Source organism: Notothenia rossii (assembly GCF_949606895.1).
Source record: "Notothenia rossii genome assembly, chromosome: 6".
Taxonomy (NCBI): Eukaryota; Metazoa; Chordata; class Actinopteri; order Perciformes; family Nototheniidae; genus Notothenia; species Notothenia rossii.
The window spans coordinates 621,025-635,216 of record NC_136909.1 but is presented as its reverse complement, the minus strand read 5'-3'; the positions used below and the strand labels follow the sequence as shown (position 1 = coordinate 635,216).

General features: G+C 48.4%; 1 protein-coding gene across 2 annotated transcripts in view; it reads left to right on the top strand.

Annotated features, from left to right (window-relative positions):
- phf19 (PHD finger protein 19) overlaps positions 1 to 12,246 on the top strand; it is a 28,535-nt gene extending 16,289 nt beyond the window's left edge. The window contains exons 7-14 of one of the 2 annotated variants that reach the window (XM_079688802.1): positions 2,336 to 2,431; positions 3,702 to 3,891; positions 5,073 to 5,140; positions 7,117 to 7,254; positions 7,623 to 7,683; positions 7,805 to 7,890; positions 8,689 to 8,766; positions 11,087 to 12,246. In XM_079688802.1, the coding sequence (XP_079544928.1) occupies positions 2,336 to 2,431; positions 3,702 to 3,891; positions 5,073 to 5,140; positions 7,117 to 7,254; positions 7,623 to 7,683; positions 7,805 to 7,890; positions 8,689 to 8,766; positions 11,087 to 11,369 (1,000 nt within the window). In that variant the 3' untranslated portion in view covers positions 11,370 to 12,246. Of the gene's footprint in view, positions 1 to 2,335; positions 2,432 to 3,701; positions 3,892 to 5,072; positions 5,141 to 7,116; positions 7,255 to 7,622; positions 7,684 to 7,804; positions 7,891 to 8,685; positions 8,767 to 11,086 lie in introns of both variants that reach the window. The other variant, XM_079688801.1, reaches the window with a different exon arrangement.
- The last annotated feature ends 1,946 nt before the right edge of the window (positions 12,247 to 14,192 follow it).

Genomic DNA, 14,192 nt, shown 5'->3' with positions numbered 1-14,192 from the left:
TCACCTGTCTCCCTCTCACCTGTCTCCCTCTCACCTGAACACCTCCCACCTGTCTCCCTCTCACCTGTCTCCCTCCCACCTGTCTCCCTCTCACCTGTCTCCCTCTCACCTGAACACCTCCCACCTGTCTCCCTCTCACCTGTCTCCCTCTCACCTGAACACCTCCCACCTGTCTCCCTCCCACCTGTCTCCCTCTCACCTGTCTCCCTCTCACCTGTCTCCCTCTCACCTGAACACCTCCCACCTGTCTCCCTCTCACCTGTCTCCCTCCCACCTGTCTCCCTCCCACCTGTCTCCCTCTCACCTGTCTCCCTCTCACCTGAACACCTCCCACCTGTCTCCCTCCCACCTGTCTCCCTCTCACCTGTCTCCCTCTCACCTGAACACCTCCCACCTGTCTCCCTCCCACCTGTCTCCTTCTCACCTGTCTCCCTCTCACCTGTCTCCCTCTCACCTGTCTCCCTCTCACCTGTCACCCTCTCACCTGTCTCCCTCCCACCTGTCTCCCTCCCACCTGTCTCCCTCTCACCTGTCTCCCTCCCACCTGTCTCCCTCTCACCTGTCTCCCTCTCACCTCTCACCTGTCTCCCTCTCACCTGTCACCTCTCACCTGTCACCCTCTCACCTGTCTCCCTCCCACCTGTCTCCCTCCCACCTGTCTCCCTCTCACCTGTCTCCCTCCCACCTGTCTCCCTCCCACCTGTCTCCCTCTCACCTGTCTCCCTCTCACCTGTCGCCCTCTCACCTGTCTCCCTCCCACCTGTCTCCCTCCCACCTGTCTCCCTCTCACCTGTCTCCCTCCCACCTGTCTCCCTCTCACCTGTCTCCCTCCCACCTGTCTCCCTCCCACCTGTCTCCCTCTCACCTGTCTCCCTCCCACCTGTCTCCCTCTCACCTGTCTCCCTCCCACCTGTCTCCCTCCCACCTGTCTCCCTCTCACCTGTCTCCCTCCCACCTGTCTCCCTCTCACCTGTCTCCCTCCCACCTGTCTCCCTCTCACCTGTCTCCCTCCCACCTGTCTCCCTCCCACCTGTCTCCCTCTCACCTGTCTTCCTCCCACCTGTCTCCCTCCCACCTGTCTCCCTCCCACCTGTCTCCCTCTCACCTGTCACCTCTCACCTGTCTTCCTCCCACCTGTCTCCCTCCCACCTGTCTCCCTCTCACCTGAACACCTCTCACCTGTCTCCCTCCCACCTGTCTCCCTCTCACCTGTCTCCCTCCCACCTGTCTCCCTCTCACCTGTCTCCCTCCCACCTGTCTCCCTCTCACCTGTCACCTCTCACCTGTCTTCCTCCCACCTGTCTCCCTCCCACCTGTCTCCCTCCCACCTGTCTCCCTCTCACCTGTCACCTCTCACCTGTCTTCCTCCCACCTGTCTCCCTCTCACCTGTCTCCCTCTCACCTGAACACCTCTCACCTGTCTCCCTCCCACCTGTCTCCCTCTCACCTGTCTCCCTCCCACCTGTCTCCCTCTCACCTGTCTCCCTCCCACCTGTCTCCCTCCCACCTGTCTCCCTCCCACCTGTCTCCCTCTCACCTGTCTCCCTCCCACCTGTCTCCCTCCCACCTGTCTCCCTCCCACCTGTCTCCCTCCCACCTGTCTCCCTCTCACCTGTCTCCCTCCCACCTGTCTCCCTCCCACCTGTCTCCCTCTCACCTATCACCTCTCACCTGTCTTCCTACCACCTGTCTCCCTCCCACCTGTCTCCCTCCCACCTATCTCCCTCTCACCTGTCACCTCTCACCTGTCTCCCTCCCACCTGTCTCCCTCTCACCTGAACACCTCTCACCTGTCTCCCTCCCACCTGTCTCCCTCTCACCTGTCTCCCTCCCACCTGTCTCCCTCTCACCTGTCTCCCTCCCACCTGTCTCCCTCCCACCTGTCTCCCTCCCACCTGTCTCCCTCTCACCTGTCTCCCTCCCACCTGTCTCCCTCCCACCTGTCTCCCTCCCACCTGTCTCCCTCTCACCTGTCTCCCTCCCACCTGTCTCCCTCTCACCTGTCTCCCTCCCACCTGTCTCCCTCCCACCTGTCTCCCTCTCACCTATCACCTCTCACCTGTCTTCCTACCACCTGTCTCCCTCCCACCTGTCTCCCTCCCACCTATCTCCCTCTCACCTGTCACCTCTCACCTGTCTCCCTCCCACCTGTCTCCCTCTCACCTGAACACCTCTCACCTGTCTCCCTCCCACCTGTCTCCCTCTCACCTGTCTCCTTCTCACCTGTCTCCCTCTCACCTGTCACCTCTCACCTGTCTCCCTCTCACCTGTCTCCCTCTCACTTGTCTCCCTCTCACCTGTCTCCCTCTCACCTGTCTCGCTTGTCCCCCCCCAGGTGGTCCCTGAGGATGCTGCAGTGCTTCAGGTGTCAGCAGTGGTTCCATGAGGCCTGTACCCAGTGTCTACAGGAGGACATGTTGTTTGGAGACAGGTGAGATGGGGGAAATGTGAGGGTGAGACGGGGGAAATGTGAGGGGGAGACAGGTGAGACGGGGAAAATGTGAGGGGGAGACAGGTGAGACGGGGGAAATGTGAGGGGGAGACAGGTGAGATGGGGGAAATGTGAGGGGGAGACAGGTGAGATGGGGGAAATGTGAGGGGGAGACAGGTGAGACGGGGGAAATGTGAGGGGGAGACAGGTGAGACGGGGGAAATGTGAGGGGGAGACAGGTGAGATGGGGGAAATGTGAGGGGGAGACAGGTGAGATGGGGGAAATGTGAGGGGGAGACAGGTGAGACGGGGGAAATGTGAGGGGGAGACAGGTGAGATGGGGGAAATGTGAGGGGAGACAGGTGAGGGGGAGACAGGTGAGATGGGGGAAATGTGAGGGGAGACAGGTGAGGGGGAGACAGGTGAGACGGGGGAAATGTGAGGGGGAGACAGGTGAGACGGGGGAAATGTGAGGGGGAGACAGGTGAGATGGGGGAAATGTGAGGGGAGACAGGTGAGGGGGAGACAGGTGAGATGGGGGAAATGTGAGGGGAGACAGGTGAGGGGGAGACAGGTGAGATGGGGGAAATGTGAGGGGAGACAGGTGAGGGGGGGACAGGTGTATTAATGTGGTTCTAGTTCTGGTATCAGATGGTGCTGTTAGCATAGCAACAGAAGCTAATCTGACTACTTGTTGTTACAGAGTATTTCTGTATGATGTCACTGATGACAGTCTGACAGGTCACCTGCAGCCAGGTGCTGGTCCACCTGAGAGCTGCTGTCATAGACTGCTAAACACCTGAGCTCTGCTAAGTGCCCCGATTAAACATTCATCCGTCTACTTATTTATATCAATAGTTATCACCGCAACAAACCCTATTTAGTTGAGTCTTAATGTACATGATGTAATGTCATATTCTGTTCTCGTACATATCATCTTCTCTTTACATGGATATAGACTTCTTGCACTAGAATGTCATTGCTACACTGCAGCTGCAGAATAAAGGGTGATGAAGCAAAGCTGCTAACAGGGTCAGAGGTGACAGACAGCATCACTCTGGTGGGTGCTCCTCACCGTGTTATATATTCAGTGTGTGTGTGTGTGTGTGTGTGTGTGTGTGTGTGTGTGTGTGTGTGTGTGTGTGTGTGTGTGTGTGTGTGTGTGTGTGTGTGTGTGTGTGTGTGTGTGTGTGTGTGTGTGTGTGTGTGTGTGTGTGTGTGTGTGTGTGTGTGTGTGTGTGTGTGTGTGTGTGTGTGTGTGTGTGTGTAGGTTCTACCTGTTCCTGTGTGCAGTGTGCGGGCGGGGCTCAGAGTGTGTGCGGCGCCTCCCCCTCCGCTGGGTGGACCTGGTCCAGCTGGTCCTCTACAACCTGTCTCTCAGCAGCAAGAAGAAGTACTTTGAGCTGGAAGAGATCCTGGTCTTCATCAACCAGCACTGGGACCACCTGCAGCTGGGCAAGGTAGAACAGAACCACCATACCCTAACAGACCAACATAACTAACCAGAACCACCAGACTATCCAGAACCACCATAGCTAACCAGACACTACCAGACCCTCCAGAACTAACCAGACCCTACCAGAACCACCAGAACTAACCAGACCCTAACAGAACCACCAGACCCTAACAGAACTAACAGACCACCAGAACTAACCAGAACCACCAGATCCTAACTGACCACTAGAACTAACCAGAACCACCAGATCCTAACAGACCACCAGAACTAACCAGAAACACCAGATCCTAACAGACCACCAGAACTAACCAGAACCACCAGAACTAACCATAACCACCAGACCCTAACAGAACCACCATAACTGACCAGAACCTCCAGAACTAACCACACCCTACCAGCACCACCAGAACTACCAGACCCTCCAGAACTAACCAGACCCTACCAGAACCACCATAACTAACCAGACCCTAACAGAACCACCAGAACTAACCAGAACCACCAGACCCTAACAGAACCACCAGACCCTAACAGAACCACCAGACCCTAACAGAACCACCAGACCCTAACAGAACCACCATACCCTACCAGACCCTAACAGAGTCACCAGACCCTAACGTAACCACCAGAACTAACCAGACCCTAACAGAACCACCAGACCCTAACAGAACTAACCAGACCCTAACATAACTAACCAGACCCTAACAGAACCACCAGACCCTAACAGAACTAACCAGACCCTAACAGAACCACCAGAACTAACCAGACCCTAACAGAACCACCAGACCCTAACAGAACTAATCAGACCCTAACAGAACTAATCAGACCCTAACAGAACCACCAGACCCTAACAGAACTAACCAGACCCTAACATAACTAACCAGACCCTAACAGAACCACCAGACCCTAACAGAACTAACCAGACCCTAACAGAACCACCAGAACTAACCAGACCCTAACAGAACCACCAGACCCTAACAGAACTAATCAGACCCTAACAGAACTAATCAGACCCTAACAGAACCACCAGACCCTAACAGAACTATCCAGACCCTAAAAGAACCACCAGAACCTAACAGAACTAACCAGACCCTAACAGAACTAACCAGACCCTAACAGATCCACCAGACCCTAACAGAACTAACCAGACCCACCAGAACTAAGAGTTAATAACCCGTCTCTCTGTAGCTGTCCAACACTCCTCCTGCAGAGAGGGGGCAGCACCTGCTGGAGGCTCTGAACAAATACAAGAGCAGGTAACACACACACACACGCGCACGCACGCACGCACGCACGCACACACACGCACGCACACACTCATCCCACTCACTCACACCCAAGTAAAAATGACTGTGAAGATGTATTCATGTGTTTTGAAGAAGAAGAATGGGAGCGATGAAACCCTCTAATGTTCTCACATGCAGAGCACACACAGATAAATGTGGCCTCTGCATTTAACCCATCCTAGAACCAGGAGTCTAGTACCAGGAGTCTAGTACCAGGAGTCTAGAACCAGGAGTCTAGTACCAGGAGTCTAGTACCAGGAGTCTAGTACCAGGAGTCTAGAACCAGGAGTCTAGACCCAGGAGTCTAGTACCGGGAGTCTAGAACCAGGAGTATAGTACCAGGAGTCTAGTACCAGGAGTCTAGTACCAGGAGTCTAGTACCAGGAGTCTAGAACCAGGAGTCTAGTACCGGGAGTCTAGAACCAGGAGTATAGTACCAGGAGTCTAGTACCAGGAGTATAGTACCAGGAGTCTAGTACCAGGAGTCTAGAACAAGGAGTATAGTACCAGGAGTCTAGTACCAGGAGTATAGTACCAGGAGTCTAGTACCAGGAGTCTAGAACAAGGAGTCTAGAACCAGGAGTCTAGTACCAGGAGTCTAGTACCAGGAGTCTAGTACCAGGAGTCTAGAACCAGGAGTCTAGAACCAGGAGTCTAGTACCGGGAGTCTAGAACCAGGAGTATAGTACCAGGAGTCTAGTACCAGGAGTATAGTACCAGGAGTCTAGTACCAGGAGTCTAGAACAAGGAGTATAGTACCAGGAGTCTAGTACCAGGAGTCTAGTACCAGGAGTATAGTACCAGGAGTCTAGTACCAGGAGTCTAGAACAAGGAGTATAGTACCAGGAGTATAGTACCAGGAGTATAGTACCAGGAGTCTAGAACCAGGAGTATAGTACCAGGAGTATAGTACCAGGAGTCTAGAACCAGGAGTATAGTACCAGGAGTCTAGAACTAAGAGTCTAGAACCAGGAGTCTAGTACCAGGAGTCTAGAACTAAGAGTCTAGAACCAGGAATCTAGAACTAAGAGTCTAGAACCAGGAGTCTAGTACCAGGAGTCTAGTACCAGGAGTCTAGTACCAGGAGTCTAGTACCAGGAGTCTAGAACTAAGAGTCTAGAACCAGGAGTATAGAACTAAGAGTCTAGAACCAGGAATCTAGAACTAAGAGTCTAGTACCAGGAGTCTAGAACTAAGAGTCTAGAACCAGGAATCTAGAACTAAGAGTCTAGAACCAGGAGTCTAGTACCAGGAGTCTAGTACCAGGAGTATAGTACCAGGAGTCTAGAACTAAGAGTCTAGAACCAGGAGTCTAGTACCAGGAGTCTAGAACTAAGAGTCTAGAACCAGGAATCTAGAACTAAGAGTCTAGAACCAGGAGTCTAGTACCAGGAGTCTAGAACCAGGAGTCTAGTACCAGGAGTCTAGAACCAGGAGTATAGTACCAGGAGTCTAGAACTAAGAGTCTAGTACCAGGAGTCTAGTACCAGGAGTCTAGAACCAGGAGTATAGAACTAAGAGTCTAGAACCAGGAGTATAGAACCAGGAATCTAGAACTAAGAGTCTAGAACCAGGAGTATAGTACCAGGAGTCTAGAATTAAGAGGTTAGAACCAGGAGTCTAGTACCAGGAGTCTAGAACTAAGAGTCTAGAACCAGGAATCTAGAACTAAGAGTCTAGAACCAGGAGTATAGAACTAAGAGTCTAGTACCAGGAGTCTAGAACTAAGAGTCTAGTACTAAGTGTCTAGAACCAGGAGTCTTGTCCGGTGCCTTGCTCAAGGGCACCACGGCAGGGCAGGGGGTTAACTGGGACCTCTCCAAGTAGCAGTCCACACTCCGTACTTAGGTCTGTCCGGGGACTTGAACCGGCGACCCTATGGCTCCCAGTCCAAGCCCCCACTGACTGAGCCACTACCGGTGTGTAATGCTGTGTGTTGTGTTCAGGTTCCTGTGTGGGAAGGAGATAAAGAAGAGGAAGTGCATCTTTCGCCTGAGGACCAGAGTCCCCCCCACCCCCCCCTCCAAACTGTTTCCCGAGCGCGCTCAGAGCACTGCAGGTGGGAGGGGCGTGGCCAGGCACAGGTGAGAGTAACACACACACACACACACACACACACACACACACACACACACACACACACACACACACACACACACACACACACACACACACACACACACACACACTAACTAAAGCTAGTCATAAAGTTGGTTGTAGTCCTAGTGGTGTTATTACCTGAGAGCTGACGTGTGTGTGTGTGTGTGTGTGTGTGTGTGTGTGTGTGTGTGTGTGTGTGTGTGTGTGTGTGTGTGTGTGTGTGTGTGTGTGTGTGTGTGTGTGTGTGTGTGTGTGTGTGTGTGTGTGTGTGTGTGTGTGTGTGTGTGTGTGTGTGTGTGTGTGTGTGTGTGTGTGTGTGTGTGTGTGTGTGTGTGTGTGTGTGTGTGTGCAGTGCCTCAGCTGAGAGGAGGAAGAGGAAGTCCAAGTGGCTTCTGGAGGATGCCATCCCTAATGTAAGTGTGAGTTTCTTCTTCATGTTTCTTGGGTCATATTGTCCGTTCATTTTAGGAAGGTGTTTTTTGACAATTCGACCGCAACCCTATCTGTCAGTTCTTTCTTCTTCATGTGTTTCAGACGGAGCTCTCCTGCAGCTGGTCCTCCCCGCATCACATGGCCAACATCTTCGACTTCACCCTGGACGAGCTTCAGAGCCTCAAGAGGTGAGACTTCAGAAACTCTATATTAATACCTAGAGACATCATAATCTACTCTATGTTAATACATAGAGACATCATAATCTACTCTATGTTAATACATAGAGACATCATAATCTACTCTATGTTAATACATAGAGACATCATAATCTGCTCTATGTTAATACATAGAGACATCATAATCTACTCTATGTTAATACATAGAGACATCATAATCTACTCTATGTTAATACATAGAGACATCATAATCTGCTCTATGTTAATACATAGAGACATCATAATCTACTCTATGTTAATACATAGAGACATCATAATCTACTCTATAGTAATACATAGAGACATCATAATCTACTCTATGTTAATACATAGAGACATCATAATCTGCTCTATGTTAATACATAGAGACATCATAATCTGCTCTATGTTAATACATAGAGACATCATAATCTGCTCTATGTTAATACATAATAATCTACTCTATGTTAATACATAGAGACATCATAATCTACTCTATGTTAATACATAGAGACATCATAATCTACTCTATGTTAATACATAGAGACATCATAATCTGCTCTATGTTAATACATAGAGACATCATAATCTGCTCTATGTTAATACATAGAGACATCATAATCTGCTCTATGTTAATACATAATAATCTACTCTATGTTAATACATAGAGACATCATAATCTGCTCTATGTTAATACATAGAGACATCATAATCTACTCTATGTTAATACATAGAGACATCATAATCTGCTCTATGTTAATACCCATGTCTCCTGATGTCTCCCAGCAGCTCCAGTACAGCGGTCAGTATCGACCAGGACTCCACCTCCACCTCCGGCTCTGCTACCAGCAGCTGCTCTCAGATCAGGTAACTACCTGACTCACTAAGGGACTACCTGACTCACTAAGGGACTACCTGACTCACTAAGGGACTCACTGCCTCACTAAGGGACTACCTGACTCACTAAGGGACTACCTGACTCACTAAGGGACTATCTGACTCACTAAGGGACTACCTGACTCACTAAGGGACTATCTGACTCACTAAGGGACTATCTGACTCACTAAGAGACTATCTGACTCACTAAGGGACTACCTGACTCACTGCCTCACTAAAGGACTACCTGACTCACTAAGGGACTACCTGACTCACTGCCTCACTAAAGGACTACCTGACTCACTAAGGGACTACCTGACTCACTAAGGGACTACCTGACTCACTAAGGGACTCACTGCCTCACTAAGGGACTACCTGACTCACTGCCTCACTAAAGGACTACCTGACTCACTAAGGGACTATCTGCCTCACTAAGGGACTACCTGACTCACTAAGGGACTATCTGCCTCACTAAGGGACTATCTGACTCACTAAGTGACTACCTGACTCACTAAGGGACTATGTGACTTACTAAGGGACTACCTGACTCACTGCCTCACTAAGGGACTATCTGACTCACTAAGGGACTATCTGCCTCACTAAGGGACTCACTGCCTCACTAAGGGACTACCTGACTCACGAAGGGACTAACTGACTCACTAAGGGACTATCTGACTCACTAAGGGACTCACTCACTAAGGGACTAACTGACTCACTAAGGGACTATCTGACTCACTAAGGGACTATCTGACTCACTGACTCACTAAGGGACTACCTGACTCACTAAGGGACTCACTGACTCACTAAGGGACTCACTCACTCACTAAGGGACTATCACTAAGGGACTATCTGACTCACTAAGGGACTCACTCACTAAGGGACTATCTGACTCACTAAGGGACTCACTCACTAAGGGACTGACTGACTCACTAAACGACTATCTGACTCACTAAGGGACTATCTGACTCACTAAGGGAATATCTGACTCACTAAGGGACTAACTGACTCACTAAGGGACTCACTCACTCACTAAGGGACTATCACTAAGGGACTATCTGACTCACTAAGGGACTCACTCACTAAGGGACTAACTGACTCACTAAGGGACTCACTGACTCACTAAGGGACTCACTGACTCAATAGGGGACTATCACTAAGGGACTATCTGACTCACTAAGGGACTCACTCACTAAGGGACTAACTGACTCACTAAGGGACTCACTGACTCAATAGGGGACTATCACTAAGGGACTATCTGACTCACTAAGGGACTCACTCACTAAGGGACTACCTGACTCACTAAGGGACTCACTGCCTCACTAAGGGACTACCTGACTCACGAAGGGACTAACTGACTCACTAAGGGACTATCTGACTCACTAAGGGACTCACTCACTAAGGGACTAACTGACTCACTAAGGGACTATCTGACTCACTAAGGGACTATCTGACTCACTGACTCACTAAGGGACTACCTGACTCACTAAGGGACTCACTGACTCACTAAGGGACTCACTCACTCACTAAGGGACTATCACTAAGGGACTATCTGACTCACTAAGGGACTCACTCACTAAGGGACTATCTGACTCACTAAGGGACTCACTCACTAAGGGACTGACTGACTCACTAAACGACTATCTGACTCACTAAGGGACTATCTGACTCACTAAGGGAATATCTGACTCACTAAGGGACTAACTGACTCACTAAGGGACTCACTCACTCACTAAGGGACTATCACTAAGGGACTATCTGACTCACTAAGGGACTCACTCACTAAGGGACTAACTGACTCACTAAGGGACTCACTGACTCACTAAGGGACTCACTGACTCAATAGGGGACTATCACTAAGGGACTATCTGACTCACTAAGGGACTCACTCACTAAGGGACTAACTGACTCACTAAGGGACTCACTGACTCAATAGGGGACTATCATTAAGGGACTATCTGACTCACTAAGGGACTCACTCACTAAGGGACTATCTGACTCACTAAGGGACTCACTCACTAAGGGACTGACTGACTCACTAAACGACTATCTGACTCACTAAGGGACTATCTGACTCACTAAGGGAATATCTGACTCACTAAGGGACTCACTCACTAAGGGACTAACTGACTCACTAAGGGACTCACTCACTATGGGACTGACTGACTCACTAAGGGAATATCTGACTCACTAAGGGACTATCTGACTCACTAAGGGACTATCTGACTCATTGACTCACTAAGGGACTATCTGATTCACTAAGGGACTCACTCACTAAGGGACTAACTGAACTTTGACCTTTGTGTGTCCTCAGAGGGGGGCTGGGCAGCAGAAAGAGGAAGCTGCCTAGCAACAGCTACAGCCAGTGGTCCAATCGCAGCGAGGCGGGGGAGGAGCCTCCCGAGCTGCTGGAGGAACAGGAAGCCGCAGCCCACTTCCTGTCCGACTGCCCCCCCCTGCACTCCTCCATCTCCTCTTACTTCGGGGGGGCGGGGCGGCTGAGCAGCGGCGAGCGGTACCAGGTGCTGGCCCGACGGGTCACTGCGGGGGGGCAGACCCAGTACCTGCTGCAGTGGGAGGGAACCACGCCTTATTAGGGCGTCACATGACCTGCTGCAGTGGGAGAGCACGTTACTGTAACATCATGTGATATAATGTGTCTGTGTGTTAGTCACATTATATCACATGACCAGCTTCCCCCTGTGCAGATATCATGTGAGCTACGGTTCAGCTCCCCTATTGGTTCAACTTATCCTCACCTGTGCAGAAGCATGATGCTATGCTAACATATATATGTGATATACACACATATATCTACACACTGTGTGACATGTTATTATTAATGCTTCAGTGTTACTCAGTTTAAATGCAGCCAAAGAACACACACACACACACACACACACACACACACACACACACACACACACACACACACACACACACACACACACTCACACACACACACACACACACACACATATACAGTTACTAGTGTTATATGAGTGTTCGTGTTATGGTATGCCTGAATCAGTTTGTGTTGTTGTTTCCTGACATGTTAAACAGTCAGACCCCCCGCCCCCCCCAGCTGTCTAACAGCCTCACCTGTCTCACTGCTCTACCTGTGCAGGTAAACATCAGGTGAGATATTTAGCTCTTGAACTTTCTGTTAACCCCCAGATTACCCAGAGTGCACTGCTCCTGTTCCGTTCTTATCTATGCAAACATCAAAGTGATTAATCATTGTGGTTAGCTTCAGGCTAACACAGCCCATTGGTTTGAATGAGGAATGCTAACAGTCTCGGAGACGTTAAAATGTCACTCTGTCACTTTAAACGTAGCTGCCATGGTAACCACGCTCCCCTCCCATTGGACGGTTGTTTTGATCATGTGACTGTTTGTATGCCTTTTGTTCCATTAAGCTGACCAATCAGCTGCCAGCTCTCTGAATAAAACAAAAAAATGTTTTACCAGTGACTTCCTGTTTGTGTGTCTGAATTGTCAACGGGGGGGGGGTTAGTGAATTGTCAAAGGGGGGGGGGGGGTTAGTGTATTGTCAAGGGGGGGGGGAGTTCTGAGGTAATAAAGAGAGAGAGAAGTAGGAACATTTCCTCATAGACTTCTATACAATCTGAGGTAATAAAGAGAGAGAGAAGTAGGAACATTTCCTCATAGACTTCTCTACAATCTGAGGTAATAAAGAGAGAGAGAAGTAGAAACATTTCCTCATAGACTTCTCTACAATCTGAGGTAATAAAGAGAGAGAGAAGTAGAAACATTTCCTCATAGACTTCTCTACAATCTGAGGTAATAAAGAGAGAGAGAAGTAGAAACATTTCCTCATAGACTTCTCTACAATCTGAGGTAATAAAGAGAGAGAGAAGTAGGAACATTTCCTCATAGACTTCTCTACAATCTGAGGTAATAAAGAGAGAGAGAAGTAGGAACATTTCCTCATAGACTTCTCTACAATCTGAGGTAATAAAGAGAGAGAGAAGTAGGAACATTTCCTCATAGACTTCTCTACAATCTGAGGTAATAAAGAGAGAGAGAAGTAGGAACATTTCCTCATAGACTTCTCTACAATCTGAGGTAATAAAGAGAGAGAGAAGTAGGAACATTTCCTCATAGACTTCTCTACAATCTGAGGTAATAAAGAGAGAGAAGTAGGAACATTTCCTCATAGACTTCTCTACAATCTGAGGTAATAAAGAGAGAGAGAAGTAGGAACATTTCCTCATAGACTTCTCTACAATCTGAGGTAATAAAGAGAGAGAGAAGTAGGAACATTTCCTCATAGACTTCTATACAATCTGAGGTAATAAAGAGAGAGAGAAGTAGGAACATTTCCTCATAGACTTCTATACAATCTGAGGTAATAAAGAGAGAGAGAAGTAGGAACATTTCCTCATAGACTTCTCTACAATCTGAGGTAATAAAGAGAGAGAGAGAAGTAGGAACATTTCCTCTTAGACTTCTCTACAATCTGAGGTAATAAAGAGAGAGAGAAGTAGGAACATTTCCTCATAGACTTCTATACAATCTGAGGTAATAAAGAGAGAGAGAAGTAGGAACATTTCCTCATAGACTTCTATACAATCTGAGGTAATAAAGAGAGAGAGAAGTAGGAACATTTCCTCATAGACTTCTATACAATCTGAGGTAATAAAGAGAGAGAGAAGTAGGAACATTCCCTCATAGACTTCTATACAATCTGAGGTTATAAAGAGAGAGAGAAGTAGGAACATTTCCTCATAGACTTCTATACAATCTGAGGTAATAAAGAGAGAGAGAAGTAGGAACATTTCCTCATAGACTTCTCTACAATCTGATTTAATAAAGAGAGAGAGAAGTAGGAACATTTCCTCATAGACTTCTCTACAATCTGATTTAATAAATAGAGAGAGAAGTTGGAACATTTCCTCATAGACTTCTCTACAATCTGAGGTAATAAAGAGAGAAGTAGGAACATTTCCTCATAGACTTCTATACAATCTGAGGTAATAAAGAGAGAGAGAAGTAGGAACATTTCCTCATAGACTTCTATACAATCTGAGGTAATAAAGAGAGAGAGAAGTAGGAACATTTCCTCATAGACTTCTATACAATCTGAGGTAATAAAGAGAGAGAGAAGTAGGAACATTTCCTCATAGACTTCTCTACAATCTGAGGTAATAAAGAGAGAGAGAAGTAGGAACATTTCCTCATAGACTTCTCTACAATCTGAGGTAATAAAGAGAGAGAGAAGTAGGAACATTTCCTCATAGACTTCTATACAATCTGAGGTAATAAAGAGAGAGAGAGAAGTAGGAACATTTTCTCATAGACTTCTCTACAATCTGAGGTAATAAAGAGAGAGAGAAGTAGGAACATTTCCTCATAGCCTTCTCTACAATCTGAGGTAATAAAGAGAGAGAGAGAAG